The sequence below is a fragment of the Sminthopsis crassicaudata genome, chromosome 3 (genome assembly GCF_048593235.1).
Source record: "Sminthopsis crassicaudata isolate SCR6 chromosome 3, ASM4859323v1, whole genome shotgun sequence".
Classification (NCBI taxonomy): Eukaryota; Metazoa; Chordata; class Mammalia; order Dasyuromorphia; family Dasyuridae; genus Sminthopsis; species Sminthopsis crassicaudata.
The window spans coordinates 568,280,008-568,295,335 of record NC_133619.1 but is presented as its reverse complement, the minus strand read 5'-3'; the positions used below and the strand labels follow the sequence as shown (position 1 = coordinate 568,295,335).

Below are 15,328 nucleotides of genomic sequence, written 5' to 3'. Positions count from 1 at the left end.
AATAACCAACATTTATATAGGGATCACTATGTGCCAGGCATTACGATAAGCAATTTACAATTATCATCTTATTTTATCCTCACAACAATTTAACTTTTCTAACAAAGTTGGGTGCTATTATTATCCCCATTTTACAAATGAGGAAACAAGATAAACAGAATTTAAGTGACTTGTCCAGGGTCACACACTAGGGAGGTTGAGGCAGATTTGAACTGAGTGTTTATTCTTGGGCAATTGACTTTTACTTCTAGTATCCTAGCAGCTGTCTAATTCTTTAAGTTGCAGCGAAGCTAAACTACTGGCTTTGGCAGAGGAAGTGTCTTTATCTAGAAGTTCCCCATCCCAAAGAAATCACAGGTCATGCACTTATCCCCATCCTATCTTCATATAAGAATGATTCCAATAAGGAGAAAAAATGGAAATTGTCTCAAGAGACTAATATGAATAAACTAAGAATTTATCTGTCAACTTAAATTATAGAAGATATAAACAAGGATAAGTTACTGAGTATAAATACAAAAACATGCCTAGTATACTGTAAGAACAATGTTGAGAGAACCAAAGATCTAAATGAGCTGAAACTGAGGAGGAAAAGTAAAGGGGGGAAAAGGCTTTTGAGTTGTGTAAGCTCTCTCAGAGAAAGGAAGGATCAAAGAAGGAAAAGGAGAGATGCTTGGGACACATGTGGAAATGGTAACTGACTTGAGAGGAGACAAAAATGATCAATTCTCTGTTTTTCTTTTGTCCTTTTGCCTTGAAAATGAAAAATAAAAGGCTTATGGGACTTGCCATCTAAAATAAGGAGACAGTAAGATAATAAGGTGCTACCCCTGATACCTTCAAACCACACCAGCTCAAGGTGAAAGATATACCTGAATACTGGGGGGGAAAACAGGGACAGATGATTGCCAAGTTATCACCATAAAAAATAGGAGAATTATAGATAATTAGAAACAGATAAATCAATTTTTTTAAAAGTGAAAGACAATGGCATCTATAACTCATAGGCCATCTAACTGGACTTGTCAGCAAAATTAAAGACCACTATCAAAGAGATAGCTGAAATGAAGCAATAATTCCAAAGAATCCAGCATATAGTCAATAAAATTAATTTTTTATTTAAAAATAAAAAAAAAACAAGCCAGGCTAGTCTCTTTTCTTGATAGATTTAATAATCTGGAAAATTATGTGAATACTATAGATAATTTATCAAATTATTAGATTAAAATTCAATAAAATACTTAATACTACTTCTTGTGGAGAAAAAATATGAAGTGATAAGAATCAAACAATAGTACAACTGGATAGACTGAAGGGAGTAGTCATCTGTAGTTTAATGTCACTGTAGGAGGAATTTCCAATGGAATGTCCCAGAGATATGTGAATTGGTGATCTCATCAGCTTATGTGATTTAATTATCATCTGTGACGATTTTCAGATCTATTTATCCTCTCTGCTAATCTTTAGTCTAGAATCTCCAATCACCTTTCAGACGTCTTAAATTGGACATTTTAAACTCAACATGTCAAAAATGAATGCATCTTTCTCCGCAAACCCTCCCTCTGCCTCAACTTTACTACTACTGTCGAGAATACTATCTTCCTCCTGTTCCTCACTATCTCCTATCCCATTCCCATATTCAATCTGTTGTCAAGGCCAACCAGTTGAGACATTTCTTGGATACACTCCCTCCTATCACTCTAATGCAGCATTTTTGACACTTCTTTCCTAGACTACTGCAATAACCTGTGGGGAATTCTATCTTCCTAAATTCTCTCCCCACTCCAGTCCATCCTCCATTCAATTACCAAGCTAATTTTCCTAAGTGCGAATCCAATCATGTCATGAACCTCTCCACTCCATAAACTCCTATAGTTCTTTTTGTTTTTCTTATTTATACTCCCAGATCTGTCCAGGCACATTAATAATTAATAATGGTGCTTAATAAATGTTTGCTATTATTGACCAACACCTCCGAGATCAAATATAAAATCCTCTTTTTGGCTTTCAAAGCTCCTCACAACCTACATTCTTGCCCTTCTTTTTCAGTTTTCTTACATCCTACACCCTTCAAAGTCACATATTCTTTGATCCAATGACATTAACCTCCTTACTGTTCTGTGAAGAACCCACACCATCACCATGCTTTACAAATATCCTATCATTTTATCCTGACAACAACATAAGGAGATAGGTATTATGATTCCCATTTTACAGATAAAAAAAATGAAGCAGACAGGAGATTAAGTATCTTGGTCATGGTCCCACAGTTAAGTAGGTTTCCAAGGCCAGATTTGAACTTGGGATTTCTTGAGTCCAAGTCCAGCACTCTATCTACTGCCACTACCTAGAAGTCTCTGTAAGTTGGAGATTACAGTGAGGGAAGGCACAAACATTAAGAAGGATGAGTCTAAGTTGTAGAGAATGAGTCACTGAGTTCCTATTATATGAGGACCAGTTGAAGAAACTGGGGATTTTCAGCTTCAACAAGACTCAAGGTTAGGAGAAGAGAATGATAATTGTCTTCAAATATCTGAAACTCTATCACATTGGTCTTTCTGTTAAATACAAATTTGGTGGGTGGGGTGCAAAAAACAGGAAGGAGAGGTTCTAAAAAAATTTTTAATGAGCATTTGTAGTGCCTTTGGATTGGACTTCAGTATATCCACTGAACATGCTCAGAATATTCATCTCCCTCAGAACATATGACAGGCAAGGCAGAAGCCAAAATAGTTGAACCTTAATGATCCATCTCTTGCTCCTTGGAGAAATCCAGCTTACCTCCTGGTCCTGGCTCTAATCCTCTAACTTGGTGGCCCCTGGATTTTTCCCTTCTTGGTATTCTTTACCTTATAACTTGTTTTCCTTTTGAGTCTTATTCTCACTTCCCACATCATCACACCAGAGGTCTCGGTTTTCAGCCCTAGCAACCATCTGTTTCCAAGCTTTTTTTGCTCCATTTCTCACCAAACATGAATTGACTTGCTTTAAAAACATATGGATGAAAAAGGCTTGCCAGGAAGGGGGCATCCTACTCTTGATTGCCCCCAGATTCCCAATGTGGCATCCTGAAGGGGCAGTGAGGCCATAAATGCTTAGTTAATTTAACACCTTTGGGATTTGGTTAATTTCTCTCAAGAAGACCAAGAAAATCATATTGTTATGCTCACAGTCCATCAAAGTTCCATAGAGAATCATCCATCCATCCAAATGTTTATAGTGTGTGTTTACGGAAGAAACTATATGGCTGTATATTAATTCTATTCACTTGATTATTTTTCTCCTTCTTGCCAATCAACCCATACTTATTCTTCTCCCTTGCCCAATCCTCAAAAGAGGCAGGGGTATAAAATACAAACCACTGACTATGAAGTTTCTGAAAAGCTTTTTTTTTTTTTTTTTTTTTTTTTTTTTGGTTAAATATGACCTTTTGGTTACAGAGTTTCCAAAATATATGCCCTTTTTTTGTGCTCTGGAATGCAGAAATCTCCTAGACATAATTCTGTTGAATGAAAAATTTAGATAACACTACAATAGCTCTTCTGAGATATATTTTATTTTATTGGAAAAGGGGGAATGGGGACAGGGTAGACAGAGAGATAGATGAATAGATATAAAAACACCAGAAAAAGTTCATCTAGATTTTTAAAAGACTTTAATATCTTTATTTTCCTGCTTTAGTTTTTGTACCAAAAAAGGTGGAAATACTTCTCATTCCACTCTTGTCAACTTTAGCCAGAGCCTTCTGAGCGGCAGTCATTTTGCTATTTGTCTGTTAATAAAAACGAGAGGGAGAAATTGAATCAGTAAAGCTGTAAGACTGTCATCCTTTGAAAATCCTATGTGTAAAACCACAGCATGGTACACACATCTCAAGGTCTATTAATAGGAATTATAGCCTTCATGGCTACATGCTTCATAAGGGTGTGATTACTCAACAAAAATCTAGTTTTGAATTCTATTCAGAACTCAGACCTAAGAAGCACAGAACATTCTCTAAAAAAAGCCAGAAGGCAAAACCGTCTCCTTCTGTTACAAGGGAAGATTGCAGCCAATGGCTTAGTTTGGGAGAATCATTCTTGAGGGTATATTAAGGGCAGTGATGCAGACAATAGAAGTGACACATACAGCAGCTCAATCTCCCTATGATCCAATACTCTGTGCTGTCAGTGGGCTGAATTACAGCCTTGTCTTACAGATAATGAATAATTCACACTCATTTACCATTTGATTTTATTCTTAAACTCTCTGGGAAATTAAAAAGGAGGTGATAATATTCAAAAGATGACCAGTATTGCAAAGCATCATGGGGATAGGAGGATGGTTTCGTTAAAAATTTTGTCAGGGGGAGGGGAGCTGTCAAAGAAATGCTTTGTAAATGGTATTTTCAAAAGCTAATGTCTAACAATTCTGAATTTAAGTTGCTGTATTTTCCTGCTGTCTGGCTTTTGGCAATTTTTTTTTTTTTTTTTTTTTTTTTTTGCTACATGCTACACAGCCAGAACCAACAGGAGGCAAATAGCAGCCAATTGTTTATTTCAATGCTTTGCTTTCAACATAGATGGAAAAAGAATGTTGAGGCTCCACAAAGAAAGACACAGTCCATATGACTGAAAATGTAAAAAAAATAAAATTCTAATTGAAGCATTTTGAAGAGATTATTTGATAAAACATGATATATGATTTCTAAGCTTCCTTTCTGTTTTGATCTCTATAAAAGGCAACAAAACAAACAATAATAACAACAAAAAGGATAGTAAAAAACAACACATTTCAGTATGCCTCAAGCATTTTCCTGGCAGACCAACTTCCTTTGCCTTCTTGTTGCCCACCACTCCAGTGTACAGTAGGAGAAGTAAAGACTATGGCACTAATTTTTCCCAACACAGAAATTCTGAATATCTTAAATATGCATAAGACTTGGGCTACCTGCCATGTGCTTCACAAAGTTGAAGCAATTTGAATCTGAGGGAAAGGGAAAAAAAATTAGCAATTGTTAGGAGTTAAAGAGAGTGACAGACTCTTAACTGAGGGTCTTCAAAATAAATACACTGTTTGTAATGATTCTTAGAGGTGGAGAATAGATGAACAAAATTCTCTTCCAGAGTGAGGTATCAAACTCAAGGAATGAAGAGGAATCAGGTTAAAATATAACTGGGAAATGTATGAAAATAACCATTTTATTGTTGTTCATTCATTTTTCCCCGATGTGTCTGACTGCCCTCATTTCTAGTTTTCTTGGCAGAGATATTGGAGTATTTTGCCATTTCCTTTTCCAGCTCATTTTACATTAGGAAACTGAGGCAAACTGGATCGAGTGACTTGTCCAGGATGGCACAGCTAGTAAGGCTAGATCTGCACTCAAGACTTAACTTGAGGGCTGGTGCTCTATCCATTTCACCAGCTAGCTGCCCCCAAATACTGGTTTTCTTATCCGACATCACAGTTCTAGAACAATGAATCTATGAACAAAAAAGGGGAGGGTTATGGTAATATTGTCTGTCCTTCTCTTTGAACCTCAAGAACAGGAGGGATTTGCCCCTGACTACCACCTGACTGGTGAGGACATGAGGGTGAGGTTATGGACAAACAAATATAAAATAAACAAACCCATTTATCTACCAATGCCCTAAGCTGCTCAGAATGAAGTGAAGTTGATCGGGGGACAGCAGGGAAGATATTCCCGGGCCTGCACTCAGTCCTTCTGGCTCACTAAGTGGCAGTCCCCTCCTCCGCATCACAAGGAGCAGAATGCTTCCTGGCCAGAGACTCCATGACAGGAGAGAAGCGCTCCCTAGAAAGCTGGCACCTGCTGAGCAGCAGTGGCACCCTGTCACGTACCTTTTTAGTCTTCAGGTCTATACTGTTAAACTTAGTGTAGTCTTCCTCGGCTTCTACGGGGCCGTCTGACGCCTTCCTTTTCTGCAAGGTCAGAACGATGGAGCTATGTCAAATGTCACCGTGACTCACGGCCAGCTGTCACCCCGAGCTCCCCCTCGGCTGTCCCTCACTCTGCCCAGCCCTGACCCAGCATCGGCACACGGGAGGCGATGGACAACCACGGCGGCGTCCACCATACATCACCCAAGTAAACGCCAGGCCCAGAAGGAGGCTCCCGCCCTCTTGCACAGCCCGGGGCCAGGCTCTGGTGACAGAGGGGCCCTGCTCAGGGGACTACTCGGCTGCCGGGCATTCTCCACTTGGGTCCGACTCCGTGACTCACTGATATTTTCCTGGCTTGCTGTTTCCTTCTCCAGCTCACCTATTAGGTGATTTAGGATCACACAGCCAGGAAGAGCCTGATTTAGGCTCTGGAAGAACAGTCTTCCTGATTCCAGGCCCAGAACTCTCTGCACTGACCACCAGCTTTCCTTTGACATCTGTATGGGTACTAATAATACACCTGAAATTATCTTATATAACCTGATTTCAAAATTTGCTTCAAAAACAATTTGTCTACTGTTTTTATGTCATATTCACTTCCAAATCCTTATTCCAGAGAGTCATCCCTTGTAGCAATGAATGAAAAAGAGACCAAAAGCACCAACCTAACACTGGCCAACATGTTGGTTGTGTCTGACAACATGTACAGCATTACACACCCACAGGCCCTCCCTCTCCCTGACCTCTATAAAGCCGGGATCAATCTTTTCTCCTCTTTTCTTTAGAATCACACTTGGTCATAATTACAGTTTTATATTCACTGTCCCGCTTTATCCACATTAGAACCATATGAGGTCAGATATTAGTAACCTCATACTTTAAATAAGGGAAATCAAGGTGCGGACAGGTTAGGTGATTACTCAAGGGTCCTCTCTGGCAGAGCTGGAATTACAACCCCATTTACTTTCCTCCACAATCAGTGCTATGATTCTCCCATCAGTCCCCACTGGCAACAGTCAAGTATTTACACAGGTTAATATTTATACTTTTAAAATTGACCTTGTGCCCAAATGTAAGTGGATGTCTTGTCAAGAGCCAGAGGGTGGGCTCACATTTCCACGAAGCTAAACAAACAAAGGCAGCACTCTAAACACAGAAGGTGCATTCCTAAGAGAACAGAGCTTGCAAGAAGTAGGAGCTCCTAGAAACTAGATTCTAAAACAAAAGCAGAAAGGAACAACCTCCATGGAGACACCTGGGGGAGAGATCTGTGCCGGACATTCCCAAGGAGGCTGACCCTAGAATAGTTTCCAGTTTGTTCTCTGAGTATGGCCTATCTCGGACCCTCTGATTTCTGCATACAATGGTTTTTGAGTGATGGGGCTTATGATAAGTTTTGTAACTCATGGATAAAAGCAGATATCTTAATGCAGAACTGAGAGAGAATTAAAAAAATGTTTCTTTTAGTATTTCTCCCAGTAAAATGTGAATATATACTATAAATACTTTATAATATATTAATGATTATTAGTAGATTTTAGTTATATTAATAACATATGTTGTTTCTTGGTGTACAGTGGTAAACAAATGTCAGAAAACATGTCCACAACAGTCTTAAAAAAGACACACATAAACCTCTTCGAATCCAAAGACCTGGTTCTTTTAGGAGGCACATTTTAAAATTTAAATTCACTAGAAAATTCTGAAAAGCTTTTCTGGGGGAACCCCCCAAAAAAATATCATCTGGTATATTTTAGTTTACTAATTTACAATTTTATTAATAGGGCCTACATCTTCATATTTGGATTAAAAAAATTTCAAGCTGTGAAGTTGTTTATAGTAATATTCCTGTTAAAGTGTTAAAACATTTTAAGTTTAGGTGATATTACAACTGCTTATATCAGTTTCTTTTTAATGGGTTTATCCTATAAAAAAGTTGAATGGTTGAATTTCCAAAATGAATACCATTTGCTTTGAATATGAATTTCTTCATAAGATGATGACTGACTTGTTTAGATGGGCTCAGGGATCAACACCATATAAATACTGCAATAATTATTTATAACAATGAAAAACAAACATTGTGAGCTCCTGGCTCTCACTACTCTTGGTGCAACAGTTAGCATAGTCTGTGCACATGTTAAACAAACCACTACTATTACATATATATTTAGATTTTTAGCTATAAAAAACAAAGTCACCATGGAAATTGGGAATGTGTTTTTTTTTTTTTCCATTATGGTGGATAGAATATTGACTTAAACATTTATTAAGGACTAACTATAAGCAAGATGTGCTAAATTTGGGAATTAAAAAGAAAAGAAAATGAACAGCAGTTCTTGCCTTCAAGAAAGTTTACACTCTCTATCAGGGAATATAATATATAAACTTTAAAGTAATTACAAGATAATTTGTATGAGAAAAGAGCACAAACTGGGGGACTGAAAAAGCCTTCAAATAGAAAGTGGTGTTTTAGCTAAGGTCAGAGGGAAGATTCTGTACTAAAGAGTGGAGATGAAGAGGGAACATATTCAAGCTACTGCATCATTTTTAGTCACAGAGTGAAAGAGGGAATGCAAGATTGGGATCTGAAATGGGATCATGTGATTAAAAGAAGAGAAAAAGGGACATAAGGGCAGAGGACAGGACACAGGTTGAAATGGTTAACTATTGCATCAAGATATCAAGGTGAGGCAGGATGAAGCCATAATAGGTATGATGGACTGAGAAAACAGGGAGAAGATGAATAAAAGTTGTAGTAAGAATGAAGACTAAGTTTAGCAACAATGGAGAAATGGAAGAATAGGAAGTTACCATCACTGAAATAGATTATTCAGCAAGAAAAAATAAGGAGTATGGTTAAAGAAGCATTTTTCTGGACGAAGCATTGTAAACAGTAGGGTCCATTAGGACTTGTGCTGAAATCAGATTGATTTAACTTTTTTATAAATGATTTGCAAAAAAATCTGCATATAGTCCTAAGTTTCTATATTGAGAGAAATATAGACTTGTAGGTCTTTACCTGTTTACCTAAAAGTCATTAGAATGTATTTATTTCTTTCAGTTTTATCCAGTGTATAGTGGACCTAAAGATTGATATGGTGTAGAGATCATCTTTAAGTGCAGTATTAGAGACACAGAGAAAACACTTGCCCATCCTTGAAGAAAACAATGCTGTGTTTCATACCTTTTCAGCTTTGGTTGACAAACCATAAGACATGGAATTGGAGGGGTTAGAGAAGGACTGAAAGGCAGTGAAAATGTCCTAATTTTAGTTAAGAACTAATCAAGACAAATAAATTAATTTAAAAAATAGTAATCCAATATGAGAAGATATTTCGAAATCTCAGGGCATAAAATGGAAGTTTCTAAAAGATAAAATTAAGACTATACAGATAAATTCTGGAAATGAGAATATGAAAAGATAACTTGAAAATGTTAATTTACAATAAATGAAAAGTACTTTTTCCACAGAAATTAGTGAATTTGTGAAATTCAAAATCTGAAAAGTGAGAGATTGAAAATCATTTTTTGGATAAAGGTTTGTAATTTTTTATATTCTGTGATAAAGGTCTAATTTCCAAGATACATAAAGAAATGACTCAGTTATAAGACCAAAGATGTCAAATGTATGATACAAACAGGCAATGTTCAAAGAAAGAAATCTAAGCTTTTAACAATCATATGAAAACATTTTCTAAATCACTAATAATTATATTAATGCAAAGTAAGGCACTTTGAGGTTCTTCCTCAAACTTATCAGACTGGCAAAGATGACAAGTGAATTAGGGAATGATTGGTGCCATAGTTCAGCTGTCTTAGAAAGTAATCTGGTACTGTGTCCAGAAAGTTACCAAACTGTGCATACATTTCAACCCAATAATCTAAAAGAAATGAAAGAAAGAAAAAAAGAAAATATATATATATATATAGCAATTATTTCTGTGATGATCACAAATGGTAAACAGCCAGCATATCCTATTAGGAAATGGTTAATCAAATTGTGGCATGAATAAAATGGAACATTATTGTGTGATAAAAAATTATGAAATGTCCAACTTTAGAGAAACCTGGGAAGATCTTGATGAGAATAACGATAGCAATACTATAGAGAAAAAAACAACTCTGAACCAGGAGTCCAAAAGGACAATGGTGAAACATGCTGCTCATGAACTAAAGATAAAGTATGAGAAGTATGTTTTTGGACATGGCTTATGTTTTGCCAGGACTATAAAGTTATGTATTTTAGGAGGGTTTTTTTGTTTGTTTGTTTGTTGTTTTTTTAATTTGCTTAATGGAGTAGTAATTGTAAGGGCAAATTTTTAAAATGCTCCTTATTTGAACAGTTTTTTAAAAAAAGAAAAAAATATTTTTTGATAAATAGGTTTTGATAAATTTAAGTAAGGCTCTGTAATGAGTTAGTACAATGAAAACTGTGATGTCTGAAGTCAGGGACCACCCATAACTCTTTAGGGTTAACATTAGTTGTTCTTTGTTCTCAAAAGCAAAATACCAGACTGGAGAAACCGGAGTTTGGCCTGGTATGGGAATCAAGATGGTCCTAGATCTACTAATGCTATCCTTTCAATATATTCTTTATATGCCCAAAAGACATCCAGCTACTACTTTGACAACTTGTAAAGAGCAGATTATTGCTGTCACTGGTCAAACGTGTCGATCAGACTTGCTATTAAATGTTCTTTGCAGAGCCTCTGTATCCCAAGAGCTGGAGTCATGAAAGCATTGGTTACTTCCAACATGGGCAGTGTAGAGCTGGATGTGGAAGGGTAAAAGAAATGCTGTTTGAAACCCATGGCATGTCCTTTACCCTCTCAAGGGACGCATTATCGGAAGGGCTACAGCCAAGCTCCAAGAAAATGGTTCCGACGACAAGCTGGTTGGAGTGTTTATTTCCCTGCGCCTGAGTTGCGTACTTCTCTGAGGCCTTTGTGTTGCCTGTGTGTGGCCATGTTTAAAAATCAGGTGTTGTTTACGGCTAGATTCCCTGAGCTTCCAGATCTGGGAGGCAGATACAGGCCGTAATCCAGGCTGTGGAGCAGCAGCTGTGGGTGGCGGTTTGTAGACTGTTTGGACTAGGAAAACTTTTCCTAATAACAGATAAAAACTCTACACAAATTTCCCCAATCGTTTAAAATAAAGACAAATGCGGTTATTATTCCTGCACAAATGGTTCTTTGTGTTGGGAAAACCATACTCTGGTTGCCCATGTTCTGGTGTCAATGAGATGTAAATCAAATGAATTTCAACTTATATGGATAGAATATTTCTTGTAACCAATAATGCAGAACATTTAAGCAAGCTTGCAAAAGGGCTCTTTTTTCTTCCCCTTAATTTCACCTCTGGGTTAGTTTTATAAAGTTATCCTGCTATATTAGCTATAGTGACATTTTAGATACCACCTTGGGAGTAACTTAAGTGCTTCCCCTTTACCAAAACTAGGCATTTTCAAAATTCTTACGAACAGTAGGCAGAATGTAATCCATATCCCATACAGACTTACATCGTGTGTGGTGGGTGTAGCATGCATAAAATTGTACATAAGCAGTGTTTAATCTCATGTGATAAAAGCTTAATATTTTTCCAAGTCCCCCAAAGATGCATTAGTCACAGCTTCTTACCTTTAATGGAGGCTCAGGCAATGAAGTGGAAAGTTCTGGAAGCCTAAGAAAACAAGAGATCTTTGTCATGGCTTTTACCCACAATCAAATGAAAGGGCTACACAAATGCAAGGCTTAGCTTCCATTTTCATGATTCTCTCTACTGACCTTAATAAGTAACTAACCATGCAAAGGAGAGAGAGCACTTATAGGGATACATCTGTAAATCTGTAAGTTCCCACAAAAATGGGAACTATTACTAGGGGCATAGATGGAGGGTCAGAAGAGATCAAGTAAAATTATCTTGTCCAAAACCTTCATTTTACAAATGAAGGAACCGAGGCTTAGGAAAATGAAGACACTTAGCTAAGGTCACACAGGAAGTAAGAGACAGCTCCTGTGATTCAAAGCTGGCAGATTTTCTACTGTCTCATGTTGTTTCCATTATTTTACTGGTACCAACCATATTAAACTGGGATGGAGCTGTGAGTGCTTCTTCCACAGCTGGAGATTTCAAGTCCTCCAAGCCTTCTGAGCAATTCTGATTCATCTTCCCCTGGTACAAGTTGCTCTTCAAGCTCAATCCATCCAATATGCTGGAGATTTCCCTCTAGTTTTTGCTACTAATACTCAAGTGATCCAGCTTATCTTCCATCCTTACTACATAGCACACCACTTCCTTTTCTGGTCATACATATTATAGATGATTCCTCATGGTACTTCCTAAATATGAATAATCACTGATGACATATGGCAGGCTAATTATGCCCACTGTATGTCTTTCAATTGTCTTCGGGGCTACTTGTACTTTTAAATCTTCTGAATTAAGTGAATAATTATATAAGAGCTCACATTCCTTTATAGTTTACTGAGCACTTTACACACATCTCATAAATTCAAAATGTGGTACCCAGTATAAATATTATAAAATCCATTCTACAAATGACAAAACCAAAGTTCACTTTTTCCAAAGTCATCTTAGTAATAGTAATATAACAGAACAAGGATCTGAATCTAGATCCTTGGAATAAGGATCTAAAGAAAGGAAAAATATCTGCAACATCAAATGATAATGAGAGAACAATTATTCCACTTCCATATCTTTCTACACTTGGAGGAAAAAATAATTTAGGTACACTAACCATCCTCTGAACAGTATTTTGGACATTTTATTAATGCAGTCACATTTTTAAAAACAAAACCAAAAACTTAAAAATTATTTTAATACAATCCACATCTAATCCATATTTGTATTGTAACCCAGCTAAAATTTCCACATTTTAATACATATACACACTCATTTCCTTGATATTTAAGCTCCACATCACTGAAGATTTAATTTCTTTTTATTTATATAGACCATTCAGTAGATTCCAAAAACTCACTGCCTACTTAACAACTTGTAACCAGACAAAAATAGGCAATTCATTTTTTGATTCCGACTTTACAGAGAAACTTGTTTATTTTGCTTTTTTGTTTGTTTTTCAGAAAAGGAAGGAAAAAGAAAATACAAATTGGGAGGGGAAAAGGATGAAAGAGAAAGAAATCATTTCTAATTAGTACGAGTTCTTCATTGAGAAATAGAGCTACATAGTTCAGTAAGAAAAGAACTGGCAAGGTCCTAAGCAAATGCACAAATTTAACATAGATTTGATACTTTCTGTAACTGAAAAAAGGTCTAGAGTATGCAGCATAGGAAATTTGAGAAAAACTAGTTTGTAATGTGTCACAGACCTTGTATATGACTGTTCCATGCAATGGGTTGCCTACTTAATCTCTTTTGTAACTGCCATCCAGGTCTTCCAAGATAGCAAAAGGTTTAGGATACAACTAAGCTTCCTTCGGAAGAGTTCCAGATCTCAGATTCAATACCAACTGAGCTAATAAGTGTTTGAGATCAAATTTTTAATTCAGGAAAATGAGTCATCCTGATGCTCGGCCCAATACTCTATCCACTGAACCAACTAGCTGCTCAGCATACATAGATAAACATAATTATAGCAACAGTTCACATTTAAAATTTTACTAAACCTTTTTCTCACAACCTTGTGGGGAACTGCAAGTATTGAAACCACCATTTTACAAATGAGGGAAGTGAAGCTCAGGAAGCTAATGAATGATTTGCTCATTGTCCCAAGTGCTGACTGGGTTCTGAACATGTTTTTTCCTTCCAAATCTACCATTTTTTTTTTCTACAACAAGATGATTTTTATTTTATAAAGAAATGCAATGGAACCTTTAAATCTGATGTTTTGAAAAAGTAATCCATAACTAGATTTTTCCCTTCCTGAATTATCACAATGAAAATCTATAGGATAACTGAAATAGAATAATTTGAGGATCAAAGTAAATGCAATAAATTTGTCTTCCAAATCACATGAACTCTTCATTTCAACTTTTGTTATGAAGTAGTTTTGATGTACAGAATGTCAAACTACCAAAAGCCATAAAAATAGTCTCTAAGCCACACAATATTTGACACAGAATAAGTTGAAACCCTATTATAAAAATTTATTATCTGATAATCAATTCCTTTTGGACAGTAAGGGAATTTTTCTTGGGCAACAAAGAGTCAGTATACTTCTTTAGCATAAATAAGCATGAATAATACTTACTTTAAGTATTTAGCCAAGTCTTCACTTAATTCCTTAGGTATATATTCTGATATTAGGCCATGAGCATAACGGATGTAATCCTCTGAAAGAAAATGAAATTCAGACTGTAACTATTTAAAAAAAAAAAAAAAAAAAGAAAGAAAAGAACCAATCCATTATCCAAGGATAATTTTACAATTGAGATCCTTATAAGGGGTAACTTTAACAGTATGGAATAACCACAGTTTTATATGCATAGGTTTTTTTTTTTTTCTTAGCTGAATAGTTCTTGTTATTTCTCTTCCAACATAACATTTATAATGAAATCCACTGTAACTAGGGTGATTATTTTAAAGACTAAAGTAATCTACAGACTATGTCCTTGAAAAGGTATTTGCTTTAAGAGAATACTTAAAGTTATGTGTCTTTTCTGGAGAACTCATAAAATGTATTTTTTTTTTTTTAAGTAAAAAGCTAACTCAACAGAATGTATAATCATTAGTTCTAAAGCATCTGGATCCTACAGTTATTTGGCAAATGCTTTAGGACTAAAATATGATTCTGGCATTAGTTGGAAACAGTTAGATAAGACCATGGAATCTGTTTCAGAGTCTTGTTCTTAATGTCAGTATTTCATATAAAATACTAGGACATAACTAAACATCATTAGTAAGGCAGGCTGATCATATGGGGGAAGAAATTGCTCAAAGTTGTTTTTAAAGTCGAGACCTTCTGTTTTTAGAATTATCTCCAACCCATACTGCTCACAAACAAGATCCTGCTTGATCTCACCATTGATATTCCCTCTAATACAGAATGCAACCCAACCATTTCTGTCCAACTTGAACGACTACTATTTATGTCTCCCCCCAAGTTTGCCACTGAGTTGTCCAGGTTAGAGCTCCTTCTTCACTTTCTCCTGAGATCACAAGGGCAACAGGTTAGCCCCTTGGTCTTAACTATTAGCCTTTGCTCTCCCAGCCTGAGCAGCCCATCTTTTACAGTGCTTTGATGATCTTTCCCTTATTTGAGTTTCTTCTTTGTTAAACAATGCAGCTTCCTCCTAATCACCAGTTTTCTCCGTTGTCTTCTGAGTGCTGCTCATTTTTTTTATCCTTTAGGAACATGCATATTCCTTGACTAGTGACTGTACCAAAATAGATTATTTGTATTAAAAAAAAGGTGGGACTTTGTTTCTGAAATTAAGATAATTTCCTACAACAGTTGGGCCCA

At 36.3% G+C, this 15,328-nt stretch overlaps 1 protein-coding gene across 5 annotated transcripts in view; it reads right to left on the bottom strand.

The window, feature by feature from the left end:
* The window catches only part of RNASEH2B (ribonuclease H2 subunit B), a 168,577-nt gene that overhangs the window by 20,590 nt on the left and 132,659 nt on the right, over positions 1-15,328 (bottom strand). For 3 of the 5 annotated variants that reach the window (XR_012488451.1, XR_012488452.1, XM_074304777.1), the window contains exons 8-9: positions 14,117-14,198; positions 11,523-11,565 (exon numbers count right to left, since the gene is read on the bottom strand). Coding sequence is in view for 3 of the 5 variants with exons in the window: in XM_074304777.1 (XP_074160878.1) it covers positions 11,523-11,565; positions 14,117-14,198 (125 nt within the window). In the remaining 2 variants the exon portion in view is untranslated. Of the gene's footprint in view, positions 1-3,540; positions 3,773-5,841; positions 5,923-11,522; positions 11,566-14,116; positions 14,199-15,328 lie in introns of those variants that run through there. The other 2 variants (XM_074304776.1, XM_074304775.1) reach the window with 1 other exon arrangement.